This window comes from Pteropus vampyrus, unplaced genomic scaffold (genome assembly GCF_000151845.1).
Source record: "Pteropus vampyrus isolate Shadow unplaced genomic scaffold, Pvam_2.0 Scaffold59, whole genome shotgun sequence".
Taxonomy (NCBI): domain Eukaryota; kingdom Metazoa; phylum Chordata; class Mammalia; order Chiroptera; family Pteropodidae; genus Pteropus; species Pteropus vampyrus.
Genome location: NW_011888840.1, coordinates 2977232 through 2994261, shown reverse-complemented (window position 1 = coordinate 2994261; position 17030 = coordinate 2977232). Strand labels below are relative to the sequence as shown.

The 17030-nt window shown below is 43.3% G+C and overlaps 1 protein-coding gene across 1 annotated transcript in view; it reads right to left on the bottom strand.

The window, feature by feature from the left end:
* Positions 1–17030, bottom strand: part of FER1L6 (fer-1 like family member 6) — a 103022-nt gene that overhangs the window by 57705 nt on the left and 28287 nt on the right. The window contains exons 11-17 of the mRNA XM_011360828.1: positions 16917–17025; positions 15995–16178; positions 11660–11780; positions 9292–9392; positions 5989–6079; positions 3266–3385; positions 1642–1794 (exon numbers count right to left, since the gene is read on the bottom strand). Coding sequence (XP_011359130.1) covers positions 1642–1794; positions 3266–3385; positions 5989–6079; positions 9292–9392; positions 11660–11780; positions 15995–16178; positions 16917–17025 — 879 coding nt within the window. The remainder of the gene's footprint in view (positions 1–1641; positions 1795–3265; positions 3386–5988; positions 6080–9291; positions 9393–11659; positions 11781–15994; positions 16179–16916; positions 17026–17030) is intronic.

Sequence of the window (17030 nt, the reverse complement as noted above, 5' to 3'; positions counted from 1 at the left end):
ATGGTATGTGGATACGTGGAGATCGGAGTCATGCCACAAACCTAGGAACTGCCGGAAACTAGTAACAAATTTTTCCCTGTCACTTCCAGAGGGACCATGGCCCTGCTGACATCTCAGTCTCAGACTTCAGCCTTCGGAACTGTGAGATAATACATTTCTGTTGTTTAAACCACTCAGTGGTATTTTGTTACAACATCCCTAGCAAACTAATGCAAATTCTAATCCAGATTCACCTGATTACAAAGCCCACGCATTCAACTTTTACTCCATACTGCCTCCTCTGTCTGCAACGTTTAACCATCACACCTATGGTGGACTCCAGCAACTGGCTGGCTCTTACAGACTCTCCAAACTAGCTGCTGACTGCCATATTTATAGCAAGCCGTTGTCCAGCCTCTGTTGACACCTCAAGGATGAGGAACCCATTATGAACTTCCATTTAGAGAACTATTTTTCTGAATGGCTATTGTGGGTTCCATGCTGGTTCTACTCTCTGGAAACACACATGCACGCATGCGCGCACACACACACACACACACACACACACACACACACACACTCCATCTTCCACGTGGTAGCCCTACAAACACAGTCTCAGTCATGCTGTCAAATCTTCTATTACGCATTGCTATCTCTTCATTATTCCTTCATATGGCATGGTTTTGAGCCTCGTCACCCTATTCCTGGGGCAGTAGAAGACTAATTACGGTATAGCAAGAAATCCGAACTGAAATTGGCAGAACAGTCTACAAAGAGCTGGGTAAAGTTAATTCGTCGAACCACACACTCTTGCTGTTAGTCCTTGGTGAGTGTGAAACCTTTGGATGACTCTTTCTCCATATTGGCTCAAGTCTACTACTGGGGTAGACATTTCTTTGTAGTAGAGGTAAAACACCCAGGGTCTTCAAGAAAGGCCCAAATCTTGAGTTAGAAACAGTAGAATCCATCCAGAGATTGTACCTATGGGTGTCTACTCATGTGGCATCAGGAGACCCTGTTTTATGAAGGGCTCAGGGACCCAACTTGAAAATACTATCATGTTTTTATAACTTAAAGCCACAAGCCACCTAGGAAGACCAGGTGCTGTAGGTGTGAAAAATAAAAAATAAAAAAATAAGGGATTGTAAGCCGACAAGGTCTTTGCAATCTGTGAGGTCAACCAAGCGTTGACTAAATAAATAAATAAAGCCACCAGCAATCCTGAAATAGCAGTTCTGTGGAACATAAGCCTCTTCTGTTATAATTTTCTTTGAAATCTGTTTTTTAAATATGGACGAACTCATGTGAGAGATGCCATAGACAAATTACACAAGAGAAAAAATAGAGAGGAAACTAATATAACAATGTTCATTCTTCCTAGTAATCAAAAAAGTGAAAATTAAAGTAGCTGTGAAGTGCACCCACTAGGTTAAAAAAGAAAACGTATATGTTTCTGATGACATAAGAATTGAAAAGTGTTCGACTTCCGGGTAGTCTACAGAATCGCAATTTGAATCAAGAGGGAGCAAGGTATTCTGGTTGTCCTCAGACCTTTGAAAGCCCTGGGGAAGAGTCAGAGATATGGACACACACTAAGAAGGCCGAGTGACCCAGGAGAAACAGAGATCTCCCATCTTTGAGTCAGAAGCAGCGCAGACTTACTTTGAGGAAGTGCGTTTTGATGGTGCCGCAGTGTTTGCCCCTCTGCTCCCTGACGGGGGAGTACAGCAGGTCTCTGGAGGCGATGCGGGCATACGCCACTCTCTTGTTGTTGCTGAGCAGCCAGAGAAAGACATCGGGGATGGTGTGCTGTGGCTGCAGGGGCGGAGGGGGATGGGTTGGACAGGTTGGTGTTTAACAAGCGCATGGAACAGTACCTTTCTGCAAAATAAATCCTTTGACTTTAGCCATCGAGGTAGTTAGACATCTATGCAATGAAGCACATTCAGTGTAGCTTCTCTGAAAAGAGAAAGCCTTAGCAGTACCTGTGAACCCGTTTGCCCAACTACTCACTGTGCTTTGAGGATATGCAAATTGAATTCATGATTCGGCATTTTTGGTGTTCTATTTTTCTCCTTCTGTAGAATAAACATTTTTCCACACCCTCCCATGGATTTTTGGTTGTTATTAAAATCTCGTAATGCTTATTTAGGTTCAAGCATCAGCTGGCTAAGAACCTGGTAACATTTCCAGAATATTCACATAAGAAAACTCCTATAACATTTTCAGAATATTTGCATAAGAAACCCCCGATAAATGTCATTTGCTCTTAATGAAGTAAAAACAATTCTACAAGAGACTTTATACATAAAATAAAATTGCAAGTATTTAACTCCATTTTAGGTGGTTATTTGGGAGAAACTTGACTAAATTATACGGAAAATTAGACTTTAGAGCTGAGCTAGTCGAGATAGGAATAGCAGAAATCCCTGCCAAGAGCCCCATTATGTTGTGAGTGTTTGAAATGCACATTTCTGAGCCCACATAGCTACCAAAACAAGGGGAAGTATATTGTCATAAACTAGGCTTCTATATCACTGGGCTGAAAGCAGATGCTCTTGATTTCAAAGCCTGTAATGCTCTACTGTAATCAATACGTTCTCCCTTATCGTGGAAACAAACACATCCTTGTGGAGGTTTCTCAGCCACAGGTTGGTCAGTCACAGACCCGAAGCCCTGATGCCTGGTTTGAGCCTTCTGGGTGTTTATTAAAATCTCCGCATCTACTAAAATCACTGCCTATCTCACTGTGTATTATGCCTTCAGAGAATAACTGATTTACAGCGAGAAATACAGCTTTTGGGAACAGAAGCAGTACATCTGTACCTCTTCCTAAAACCTTCTCTCGCGAAACCCAGGATCTGATAGAAGCAAGTATAAGGACCTTTCTAGATCCTTCTAGAAATCATCCGAAGATACTGGTTACTACCAACCTAAAAAATGAGAAACTGATTTGCCCTTTACTGGACATGAGTTTAAATCCTCTTAGGATTGAAAACTTATCAAAGGTCCCATGTTAATTTTGACTTTTCTCTAGTCCATTAAGGAGCATGCTTTTTATTTCTGCTGAATTCTCAGGCTTCATTAAAAACATCGATAAAGTTGTAGATGTTTGGCTCATTTTTTAAATCTCCCTTTTGGCCTCAGAACTAATGGTGCCTGCTCCGCTCAGCAGAGTTCGGGCGGAAGCTTCGCTCCATCTCTCGTTTTTATCAGACATTCGGACATCCCCAGGAGGACATCCGGGCTAATCTCCCAAGTGAGGTGTGCTCTCAGAGTTGATTACCTCATCCACAAGAAAGCGAATTTTTTCCACCAACTGTTGAGCTTCACAGATCATTTCATTGAGAGAGAGCTTTTTCTTCTGCTGCTGAAGGATCCCCTGAGCCTTCTTGGCCATCGCCTCCTAAAACAAGACAAGAGTCAGTGCTGATCTTTCCAGAAATTTGGACAACGAGCACTCTGTCCTGTTGCTGGAGACTTCTGAAGGCGTTTGCCAGCTCCACATTGAGCCACTCATGAGGGCTGTTTCAGGACTATGCCCCTTTAATAGAAATGTCACTGCCCATTTAATAGAAACTTCGTAGACATAGGGAGGCAGTGGATATCATCTCACTTTTGTCTGACAGACAAGAAGCTAAGGCCTAGAAAAGGCAGCATCTTGTCAAGGTCCCATAGCTCTGGCAGACAAGACCCAAATCTAATCTTTCAGAAGCTCAGCAACAACTATATTAAGATCAGCTAGAATGTACCGAGCTTTTGCTCTGTTGCAGGCGATGTTCTAACTGCTGTACTGATCCTCGTTGCTCCTCATAGCAACCTCGGCCACTGGGGGAGGCATGACCATTCCCACTTCACAGCTGGGAAAATAGGGTGACGTGGCCGCTGACTGTGGAGCTGGGGTTGACCTCGGCTGGGTCCAGAGTCCACGTCTTTAATCACTGCTCTCACCACCTCTTCCTAGAGGCCTGGCGGGTGCTTCCAGATCATGTTGGCATCATTTGAGAAATGCTGCCAAGAAGCTCAGTGTGAGTGAAACATCTAGAAGTGTTCACTTCGATTCAGTCACTCGGCCCACGTTGATGTGCTTGGGGAAAAACCCAAACAGTCGGCAGTGATTTCAAAGGCCCCAAGTGGGTAGGCCCTGCCTACTACTCCTTCTCACAGTGATTCACTCATTGCGCCCCAGGCATGCTGGCCCTCAGGAGGCCCTCAAGTTCATTTTGAAGACTGAGTGCTTGGGGCTTCCTCTTGCTCAAATGTTCTTTCTAGACCCTGCATGGCTGATTTCCTCTCCGGCCTCAATTTCAGTGTCACCACTGTATTTCGTGGCCTTTTAAGATTTCCTTCATCATCATACCCTGTAACCATTTTTATGTATCCGTTGTTTACCTGTCTAGTTTCTATATTCTCCAATAAAATGTAAACTTCACTTGGACAGGGGCCACCTTTGTCTTGTTCTTACCTTATATGTTTAGTGTCTGGCAGAGTTCCTGGCACATAACAGGTGTTAAATAAATGTTTGTGGAATGAATAAACCAGTCAATAAATTGTTTCCTTGAGAAATCAGTAAATTCCTCAAGGACAAGCACCGAGTACTTATAGCTTTGTGCTCCCAGCACCTGGTACAGGAAACCTTCTCCGTACAGGTGGATTGGGAGGACTGAACACCTGCAGTGTACCAGGCACTACCTATCCTAGCAGCCAAAGGCTAGGACAGGGGGAGGGCACCTGCTTCCTTCCCCTGTGACTTGGACTGTTGGGCGAAGTCAAAGCAACATAGGCAAGTACTAAAATGTGCAAAACATCATGGGACCAGAGAGGGGCAAAGCTGGGTTTTATGGGTGATACGACCTTTAAACTGAGTCTCAAAAATGAATAGAACTCATCAGACGATAAGAAGAAAAAGACAGCTCAGACCGTGGGAACAATTACTCCTAAAGGCACATGATTAGTGAGGGTTCAGAGCTGCTGGAGCATAGATGCACAGGAAGGGAGTGATGGGAGATGCTCGGGTGGAGCCAGACGGTGAAAGGCCCGTGACTTCACGCATGGAAACTTGGACTTTGTCCTGTGAATGATTGAGAGACTCCAGTGATTTTTTTTAAGCAAGAGTGATCTAGTCAGGTTTGTGTTTTAGAAAGTCCACTCTGGTTGTGGTAGGAAGGATGGGTTGGGAGAAGTTTACTGCAACAGTCTAGGCCAGAGACACTCAGGCACTCGATTTGGGCAGTGCATCTGGGGGATGAAGCAGTGAAGTCTCAGAGTCTAAGGGGCAGAGTCAACAGGGTCCGGGGTCAAACTGACTGTTTTGGTGAGGGATAAGGATTTGAAGTTGATTCTTAGGTTTCTCATTGGAGCAACAAGTGTAGCTGGTGGTGCCATGGAAGGATGTGGGGCCATTGCTGGAACCAAAGTTTCAAGGTGAGATAATCCAGGGTCTGACTCAGTCTGGCACTCTCCGTCATCACTCATTAAAAAGGGACTGAGCATCTATAAGGCACACAGCACTCACTGAGCAGGGTCTCCACAAAACAGAGGAATCAGCTACAGTCCTGTTCTCGAGAAGCGCTTACGACTTTTCACACAATTCTTAAGAAGAGGAAGAGGAAACCAAAAAGAGGAAGAAGAGTTGTTGTTGTTATTATTATTATTAACCTCATCATCATCACCATCATCAGCATCATCAGCATCTCAGCTAGTGAGGCAGAAGGTCAAAGGAAAGAATCTACAGCCTTTGACAAAATACAAATTTTAAGAAAATGAGCAAGAGGAAAAGTCATCAGGATAAAATGTAGGATAGGTCAGCTTCTAGTTCATCCTTGTAAATGCTAGTCACTTTCCAAATCACCCATAAATTCCCTTCTCACTCATGCCTCTATATCACGTAAACATATGACCTTGAGAACCTTATCCTCACGTAGTCTGTGACCTATGCCTCATCTATGAGGTTTATTTTAAAAGCGCGTGTTTTAATTCTGTTCAAAGTATAAATAGATATTCACATACCAGCTCCTGCCAACAAAGCGTAAGTCGTTTCTTATCTAAAGTGGTTTGGTTCGACATCTTAGGGTTTTTTTCTGCTTCAGAGATAAAGGCACTAGAAGAGAAGAATAACGATTTTGAAACCTACTTAGTGAAAATTCACTTATATAATTCCAGAGATTTGCAACTACACTTTCTGCAATACAATAAGAAAGCTGATGAAGCCACAGAACCAAGATTTTTCATTTAGGATTAAGCAATGATGCCCTAACTTTTCTAAGAGACAAAATGAGATATTTTCTCTCCTCTGGGTAAGACGATGCCCAGACCCCACATGAGAAATAGATGTTTGTTTTTCCACTTCCTTTCAGCGCATACCTATTGTGATTGCCGTCCAAGTTCACAACCACGAACACAGAATAATGCAGTTTTCCTTCATCTTACAAATTTAACACACACCAAAAGGTCCTGAAACTTTGTTTGTAAAGCAAAGATTTAGACTCAACACTGGCATATGTCTTCACCTTTTTAAAACTGTACAAAGGACATAGTAGTAACATTTTGAGAGATGAAGTTAAAATGTATTCAATGGGAAAATGGTAAAAGTTATTAATTCCAATGAAAAGGAATATAAATGGCTTTAAAACTTGGAGAAATGAGATATTGTCCTAATTAGGGATAACTTAAATGCAAATTAAAATTAATACCATTTTTATCTATTAAAAAGTGTGATAATAGTCAAGGTTGGTGAAGATTTGGGGCAATAGTCTCTCTCCTCCTTTATTTAAGCAATGCGACAGCATCTGTCAAAATTTAAATGTCTATGTAATTTGATCCAAAAATCACACTAGAATTCTATCCTGCAAAAATAACTGAAAGTTTTTATAAGAGTGTATTTAGAGAGTACTGTTTATTGTGACATTGTTAATAGGAGCAAATAAATGGCAACAACTTCAGTATCAGGGCCTAGTCAATATTTATTTGATACAGGTCATGGACTGAATATGGAGGATGACTATTGTTCCCTGCGATAAAAAGATGCCAGTGATATAGTGTTCAGTGAAAAAACAACCTGCTGAACAAGGTGTGTGATATCATTTGTGAAGAAATATAGTATTTTTATAAATATGTGTGAGTTTGCAAGGGCATACGAAAAAAATCCAGGAGGACAAATCAAATGACTCTCTGGAGAGTGGGATTAGAGAAAGAATTGAGAAAACTTTTACTTTATATAGTCTTGTCTTTTTTTTTTTTTTTTTTTTGGTAAGATGATCAATTGGTAATTCTGTGATGAAAGCAGATCAATTACAAAAGAAACAAAAGAGGAACTTTAAAATCCCACATGCCCCAGTGAGGGGCGCTGTGCCAGAGGCCGGCCTGTGGCCCCTGAAGGCCTCGTCACCACTTCTCTTTGGGCGTGTTAGTCAAGTTACGTTTTCTCTTACTTTTGAAAAAGAATTAAAAGGATTCTATTCTGAAGAGAGATTTGTTTTCACAGGATGGCCCCGCACAGGAACGCCTGGTGGACACTTCTGATTCTCATCTCTCTCCTTACCTCACAGAGGGGAAAAATAATCTATTTCTTGATCGAAATCAAAGTAAACGACCATGGCACATGTTTCTGTTTATTGTTCATCTTTCAGACCCAGCCTGCCGTCGGCCATGTGCAGCCTCCTCATCTCCATGGTCCGTCCCTTCTGGGGGACAGACCTGATGTCCAGCTGCTTATCCATGGACCAGGGTGACCAGGAAGCTCGCGGTGACCTCAGGTCCAAGCTACTGTCTTGAATCCAGGTTTATCAAATATAAAACTAACTGTCATCTCTATCTGAACCTCATGAATATTTTTTCAGTTGATTGCAAACTTGAAAGAGGAATGATTATCACTTCGAGTAACCCCTTATATAGAAAAGTTATTGAGCTATTAATTTGCCTACGAGCAGTTTCTAAAAATATGAGATCATGAAGCTTTTTAAAGATGCTTAAAAGGAATTGCAGGTGGCACTTAGCTCACAGCAGGAGTAGCATTGATATATATATATATATTGCTTCTACAATAAAAACAGGCAAGAAATTAAGATAGACAAAACTACATCCTTGTTTCTTTGCTTTCTTATTTTTTAAAAGTAAAAACATTTGGAGAGTTGAGAATTAGGAAAGTCAGAATTTATAAAACAACACCAGAATTTTGCTATCCCCTACCTACTAGTTTTTGCCTTCCATCAAACAGATCTCTACCCCTTCTCCATTAATTCCATTCTGACAAATACTCATTTTTGCCCCAGTACTACCTAATTAATTTTAAGAATTAGTCCAAGTGTTTCCTTACGGTAGATAGCCTGTAAGATGATCCCCCCCACCCCACCACTATTCTTGCCATTGTGTAATTCCCTCCCTTTGAATGTACGCCGGACCTAGTGATTTGCTCATAATAGAATACATCAAGGGTGATGAGATGTCACTTCCAAGATCAGGTCTTAAAAGACTGTGACTTCCATCTTGCTGGCATGTCCTCTCTGACTCTTCTCACTTGCTCTCTCGGATGAAGTTAGCCGTCATGCTGTGCGAGGGAGCTTGGAGAGGGCCATGTGCCAAGGAATTGAGGCTGACTTCCAACCAACCACTATGAACGAACCGAAGTCCTCCATCCAACAGTCTATGAGGAACTGAATTCTGCGCATAGCCACGTGAGTGATCTTGGAAGCAAATCCTTCCCAGCTGAGCCTTGAGATGATTGCAGCCTCAGTGGAAGCCTTGAGTACAGTCTGTGAGAGGCTCAGAGCAAAGGACCCAGCTAAGCCCACACCTGGATTCGTGACCCACAGAAACTGTGAGATACTAAATTCTGTGTTAAGTCATGAAATTGAAGGGTTATTTTGTTAGTAATAGGTAGCTACTTTTGGATCTTTTATTGTTTTGTCCACTGCCTGAAAAAGAGTCATTAATTGGTTCTTATCAATGTGTTACATGACAAATTCTATTAAATAGTATTTGATATGACTTATCCAGCTCATTTTCAAATAGTTGAGTGTCTACCAAATGCAAAGAACCGTGGTGGCACTAACATGACTAGCATTTTTCTTATTTCATAAAGAGTCTCAGCCATGTCTTTCTTTTCTTCTCTTTTTACCTCTGTCCCTTTTTTCTAAGTTGTTTATGGGTCAGAAAGCAACAGTGAGCCCACCAGTGCCAACCAAATTACTGAAAAAAAAAACAAAGATATAACACTATAAAATGCCCAACTGAACACATATAAAATCACTTATTTTCTAAGGTAATTAATAGGTGATTCTATTCAAGCTCAGCGCCCCACGTGCCAGCTGGTACCTGCTTTGACTAATGAAATCATTGAGCACCATCTTCATTTTCTCTTCCGGGCCTTCCTCTGAAATCTTGATCAATTCTTTCACTTCTTCTATACTTTCTTCCTGAAAACAAACCACAGAGGTAGAGGGATGAGAGGTAGAAAAGAGACATCAGAGTAAAGATATTATTGGTAACATCCAAGAAATAATATTTAGATGATGATGATGATGATGATGATGATGATGATGATGATGATTTAACTATTCACTCTCTTGTATCTGAGCTGGGAAAGGCTGCTGCGTGTTAACTTAGAAACTTCCTTTTCTTAACTGGAATTAGTCCAGATTCAAGCCTTCTCCTGTGTTGCTCAAACTCATTGTTTCTGTCCAATATCCATTCCCTAACTGGGTACCATTTGTTTAGAGTCTACCGTGGGAAAAGCTAATATTATGAGAAATACCTGACAAAGTAAATGAAATATAATTATTGAAAACTTCAAAAGGAATGTTCAAGCCAGTTGGTCATATAGATATATAATCATATTGAATAACTTCTGAATTTAGAAAGTTATCAGTACTTCTGATTATAGGGGTTTTGGGTCAGGGGTAGGGTGTTTGGGGCAAAAAGTACAGGTTGTATATGGCAATGGCTATGTGCCTGTACTTAATAATTGTACTTTTCCTTTTGGGCCTAAATTCTAGGATGCCATTCAGGGGCTTGGGGGAAAATGGCACCCAAGGGACTGTGTACATGTTGTGCACTTTGCTAGACTTAATAAAAACTATATCCTCTCTCACATGCCTAGGGTCATGTCTCCCTCTTTCCATCTTCACTAGAAGGACAGGCAACATTGTGGAGTGGTTAAAGATTTATGCTTGGGGTCAGACCACTTACATCAAATCTAAGGCTTATCAGGTGGCCTAACTGCCTTATGCCCGGTTACCTTATCTGTAAAATGGGATAATAATAGTACCCATCTATAGCACTACAGGGAGGTGTGAACTTCCAACAGTGCTTGGTGTTTAGTGAACATTCAACTAGGTTAGCCTCACTATGCCAAGCATGGCAAGGATCCTGGCTGGCACTGAGAAAGGAATTAGAAGTAAGTGCTAAAGGCCACCGTGGCCACTAGGAGAAGATTCTGATTTGTTTTGTCAAGTCTTTCAGAAATGAACTCTCTGTTTTGCCTGAAGGAGAAGCAAGACCAGCCCTTGAATCTGTCAATCTGTGCCTTCCACATGGTGTGACAGCAAACCTGGCCTCCACAATAGCTTTCAGATTCTACTACCCCAAGGCCAGAGGCACTACTTTGTTCTACACAGTTAGAGACAGGATTATAAAGAAACAAGGGAGAGAAATATGTTTTTCACTTAGGGTAGGTTTTCAAGGAATGAGAGGAATGAGACAAGGATCGTCTCATGAGGCACGATGGGGCAGGGAGCAGCGCAGCGGACAGCAACTCCCATGGGATGTGTGGGGCGGACAGAGAAATACAAGAGCAGAAGAAGAGGAATCAGTGAAGGAAGGAAGGTGCTCCTGGTCCTCGTTCCCCCCAGGGAGCTGGGTGGAGCAACCTACCATTTGCTGCGTATCAACCCGGTTTTGAATACTTTCACACATTTAATGCCTCTAATACTTTCACACATTTAATGCCTCTAAACATTCTTTAGCTCGTCTCAGGTGCCAGGTGCTATGCTAGATGCCACAGAACAATGGGGAATGAAAAATAGACAATTGTAAATTGTGGCAGGAACTCTGGAGGACAAGGTGCTGTGGGAGAGGACAGTGGGGCGGGGGTCAGAAGGCTTCTCTGAGGAAATGCTCGCACCGGAGCTGGGGATTGACTGCGTTACACAGAAGCAAGGTGGCGAAAGCAGCCCAGGGAGACAGAGTGACATGGAAGTGGCTGTGAGGCACACAGGCACCTGGTCTTTTTGAGAAACCGAAAGGAGACCATTGTGCTTGGAGCAAAGGCAGGAGGAGGGTGTGTGAGAGATTGGACTGGAGGGGCAGCAGGGCCCGATCTTGCAGAAGATCATCTACCAAGTTAGGGGCTTAGGATTTTGCGTTAGTTGAAGCCAGGATCTATCGATTTTGTGAGAAAGTTATCAATCCTCTGCCCTTTGGAGATTAGGAAAACCATCTATGCTAGGTCCTGTATCTGTAATGAGCAGAGCAGGGATTTGAACTTGGGTAGTTTGATTTAAAGTCCGGAGATTTTGAAAAATGTATTCTCATTCCCCTGGGTTTACAGAGTAGGAGCCATGTGTCCTCCAAATGCATCAGCCTCAACTTATTTGTATTTAAACTGAGGTCAAGACCTTCTACTGGGTTCATAAAAAAAAATCCTTTTGCCTCCAGCTTCCTAATGTTCAAACCCATCACCTACCAGCAGGTCTGCCATTTTCTCCAGCATGTTGGACCAGTGCAGCCTAAATGTCTGGTCTCCCCAAGAGCTGATGAAGTAGACACAGGGCTTCTTGGCCTCAAATGGCAAGTAGTTGTAATTCCTATGAAAACATGTTAGGTCTGGAAGTTAGTTGACAATCAGTGTATTTCAGGCAATTCCAACCATATGTTTATATTTTGTATGTTCTTTGTGGGGCAAGGGAAGACTGATGACAAAACTATCAAACTATTAATTTCATTCTTAGTCTATAATTGGGGACTAGTAAACAATAATCAAGGAACAGTTATGTGGCTACAATGGAGAAGTACTAACAGCTGCCACTCTCACCCCCAAGGCAAAGCTTAGAAAGGATCACCAGAGGGCAGGACTCATCAGGCAAGCCTTCTTCAAAGAGAAAGGTTTAAATCAAGAGGGAAAATAGGGAGAAAAACTAACATTTTTCCTTTAGAGACTATATGCTAGGCATTCTGTAAGGACCAACTGAGATAACAGATGTGAATGCATTTATACACTGAAATCGCTAGAGAAATGTAAGGGGGTACATTATTAATGAGGATGAGGATATGTGCCTCAAACTCAACTTCAGCAGTCCATGGCTCACCATCCATCCAGTCATCCATCCATCCAGTCATCCATCCATCCAGTCATCTATCCATCCAGTCATCCATCCATCCAGTCATCCATCCATCCAGTCATCCATCCATCCAGTCATCCATCCAGCCATCCATCCATCCATCCAGCCATCCATCCATCCACCTATCCAATACTTATCGTTGCTAGGTATTAGTGCTAATAATGCAGGTGACTCACTTAGCTAAGAAAGGACAAGAGGGATGGCAAAGGAGCTAGAAGGGGAAGTGTAGAGCCAAAGAGAATTTTGAGGATGACTGTTGGATATACTCAAATGCTGATGAGAAAAATATAGTTAACAGAGTGAGACTGAAGACAAGAAGGATCTAATTTGTAATTTCGCTTCCCAAGGAGGAAAGGGATGGGTGTGAAGGCAGGTAAGGTGGAAGAGGGGTAGCAAAAAGCTGAAGTTCCCTGACTCTTGACAGCTAAAGTATTAAATTCTTAACCAGGTTTTCCCCCGAACCCACCTGTCATTCTCCCACAAACACCTAGAAGGCCAAAGTAAATTTCTTGGAATGGGTATGGTGGGACAGGTGGCCCTGATGAATGTGGACAGTGTTTGGAGTCACATGCTCATGGGAGGGAAGGAAAAAGGGAGAGGGAGAGAGAGAGAGAGAGAGAGAAAGAGAATATGAATGAGAGATAAAGAGGAAGCAAGTTTTGTTTGCGTTCCAAAAAGCTAAAGAGAACTTCAGCCTGAAAGAATGCGCAGTTGTTCTTTCTAGCTCTCCAACCTGTATCCTTTTGGAGACCGTAAGACTAGCAAAGCTGCCCTGTGGTCTATTCTGCAGAATATAAACCAGCAGGTGTCCATTCAGAAGAGAAGCCAAATAAATTCTTGGCAGAAACTGAGATTGTTATTATTACAACAAGAGAACAAAAAAAAAAAAAAAGTAAAAAAGATTAGAAACTAAACTGCTCTTTCTTTTATCTCCTTTTAAGATTATTGCACTGAGGATCTTGCAACTAAATAAATTCCCTCTTAAGGTTGTACTGTTCCAAGTTTTCTTCGGTTTGAATTATTTTGTGCTAATGATGTCCAAGGCCTTTGTCTCTTTGGTTCTCAGAGTCCTCTGGGTCTTACTGGGTCCGCGTGGACCAGGACGCTGTGCTTCCTCAGGTAGATTACAGTGCAGATGGAGGACGGCAGATGGGAGGCACCATGTTGCCAGTGGAAAGAGGAAACTGCCAGTTTGACTAGCTGCCTGACACATGACCAGCCTTGTGACCTTGGGCAAGGGTAGGCCTGGAATTCTGAGACTCAAACGGTGTCCCATCATTAGATGTCTTGTGCTCCAATCTCATTCCTGAGCTCCAGCCCGATACAGAAAGTGCATGCGAGTACAAGTGCCTTGTAAAACTGGAAAGCCCAGAACAAACTCAGGTGATATTTTAAGTGGCATTCTAGGCCACCCTCTTATGAGGTGGTATTTTAATGGAGGCAACAGACAAGTAAACTATGTATGAGTATGTATGTGTGTGCACATGCGTGTGGTCACTCTGTGCGCATGTGCATACATGTGTGTGCACATGTTTGTAGGGGTCTGCTATAGACAGAGGATCTTCCAATACAGTTTCTGTCACCCTGGCTTGCCACTATGTGGACAGAGCCTCAATATAGTGACTGAGAAATATACAGAAAGCCCCCCAAGCACCAGCATCACCTATTTTGGTCTCCTTGAGCCAGCTGGCAGCACTAATATGAGGTCCAACCGAGGGCGCCTTGAGATCTCTCCTCTCCTCCCATGCCCTTCCCACACTAGACGCCCTGACATTCTCACCAACAGTCAAGAAGCTAGTCTAACAAGGAGGAGGATGTTCTCGCTGCCTGGGCCCAGGGGAAGGATGCAGATTACTTCTGAGTAGCTCAGGGAAGTCTCCCAGAGCTACAGACCCTGTTACAGGATCCACTCATTGATGCCCTCGGTTTTGAAAGAGGACAGAGAAACCATTAAAACAACCAAGACCCCAAAGAAAGTGATCCATGGGAGGAGGAAAGTGGTCCGTGGGAGAGACAGGGTTTGGCAAGTGTAGGGCGCGCTCAGAAATGAGAGGACCGCAGCTCGGTGGGGAACGGAAGACGCGGGCCCTGCCCTCGGAGGGCTCACGGTCTCACGGTCTCAGGGAGACAGACAAGTCCACACATCTGAATGCAGTGCGATCAGTGCTTAAAGGAGGTGAGTCTAGAAATTCCGACCAGACTGGGGATGCAGGGAAGGACACTTGGGCTTCTTCTTGAAGGGTAATAGGAGCCGGCAGTTCTGAGGAGGGGATCTGTTGCCTGGCAAAGGAAAGAGATGTTTAAAAGGCCGAAAAGCAGCAGAGAGCAGGATGTGTTTGGGAAACTGCCAGGCCCATTGCGTGCTGGAGAGGATGGTCGAGAAGTAGACGGGGACTGAACAACACTCTATGACCTCTGAAACTCATCTCGAAAGCCACAGGCAACCAACAGATGACGTCAATTAGGGGAGTCACTGGTTCAGACAGATACTGTGGTGAATCTCTTGCAGAACATCCAAGTCAGGTAGAAGGCGAAGATGCCGACAGGCAGAAATGGCAGTAGGCATGAGAAATACATAAGGACTAGAATTGACCAGACTTGATCACTGAGTGGATGTGGGTGGGAAGGAAAAAAGAGAACAATCAGTAACATTCCGATTCGTGGCTCGGAGGACTCAGAAGTTGGTGGCACCAGGCTGTGGGATAGAAAAGACAGGAAGAGGGGCAAAGCCGTCTCTGTGGACAGTGAGCCCAGTGAATAATTTATGGGACACCCGAGCAGGAAAGTTTGGATCTGCTGCTCGGGAAAGAGGGCCGTCGGGGAAAATAGATTGTGAGTCCTCGTTTTCCTGAGAGCGGTCAGTGAGCCCTGGGTCCGTGCGCAGACAGAGTCCACGTGGAGACGAGCGGAGAGACGGACAGGCCCTGGAGGAGTGGGTCCAGTCTCCTCGTTCGTAGGTGGGGAGAGCAGGGCTCTCTTACGAGCCTCCCCGGAGATGATAACGTTTGGCTCTGAGCACGAGGCTCTGAACACAGAGGACTCTCACTGTGTGTGGCTTTCCCTTCTCATAAATCACTTGGTTGGTGCTTGACAGCACTTTCTTAGAAATCTATAATTTCACTCCTCTTTGCATGTCAAAATTTCACATAGATTAAAGATCAGTGAGGGCGCATGTAGGCACTCGGCTATTTTCTGAAAGTCTTTTCTGGTGGCTGACAATCGTTTTGTGAGTTCTTCAGTTTGACTGTAGCAAAATAAAATAAGAAATGATGTATTCAATAATTCTACTAAATTGAGTTTACATAATAGCACAGAACTCAGATCAATGTAATAATTGTTAATAGGATTTCGATGGAAATTTCAAATTCTGACTTTCCTACCTTGTTATGCTTCAAAGGTATAGAATAAAGAGGGCTTCAGATACAATAAGAATAGCCACCACCATTGCTCTGCCCTTAAATGAATTACCTGCATGTGTCTGTCATCTGGACAGTTGTCAGCAGGTCACTAAGGATTTAATAACGTGGCACTTGTCATGTTGCCCCTGTTTGTACTTGCTCCCATAACTGAGATTTAAAAAAAATGATGTTTCTGGTTTCAGGGAAGAACTAAATCAAACGGTTCCTGAAACCGGTCAGACCTCCGCCATCAGAAACTGTTGCTTCTGCCGTGTCTCCTACCTGTTCCCTTCTGTCACGAGCGGCTTCTCTGGGTGAGTGCTGGAGACCATAGGGATGGTGACCTCGTGGGCTGCGTCCCTTTCTCCTTCGTGCAGCAGCGGAAGGGTATCTTCCTCGGCTGACTCGGCTGACTTCTTCCTGCTCCCGTGATGGGACCCTCCATCAATCAAGTTCCCAAAATTACCTGCAGAGGCAGGAGCGAGGGGAGAGGAACCGGGTGTCAACAAGCAGAATTGGGCTGCTTGGCATAAGGGATCCAGGGCAGGGAAATAAGATCTCAGTCTGAAGGTGGAAGGAGGGATGGTCAGACCAAAGAATTAAGATTGGCAATGACAATGAGCCGTCATCTACTTCTACGTCACGTTCTCTTTTGTAAAAACAACTCAAGTTCCAAATTAAGTGGATTCCATCTCTATTTCTTCTTCTGAAGTACAGCTTCCTGAATGTGAATCAAGACCTCCTCGGACGGAATGCCCTTTCTCGGAATGGTTTTCCTAGATGTATGTCAGCCCAGGAAAATTGCTGAGACTCAGTGACGACAGTACCCACCGTGTGCCTGGCACCAGCCTGCGTTAGCTTGTTAAACCCTTGTAATAGCTCTGTGAGAAGTTATTATTACCATTTTACAGATGAAGAAACTGAGACTCAGAGAAATTAAGTGAGCCTAAGGTAATGGAACCAGGATTAGTTAGTAACCCACGTCTGTCTGAAACCAAATCATACTCTTAATCCTTTCTTTAAAGTATGAAAATAAATCTAGTCCTTACCTAGTGACACAAGAGTGAACAAGTAATTATTGTTTTCTGACGTGTAAACTGCCACCAGATCACTATCATTGGCAAGTAAGGCCCTAACTCACTTACTCATGAAATGGATACAAGGTCTACACCAGGTGCCAGGCACTGTGCTTATCTGCACTTACCAATAGACACTTCAAAGCTAATGGGTTTATCTCCAATCTTCCGGTCAATCATGGTAGCTTCGAAAAATGCTCCAAAGAGTAAAAAGTCCTCATATTTTTCTGGTACAATCTACA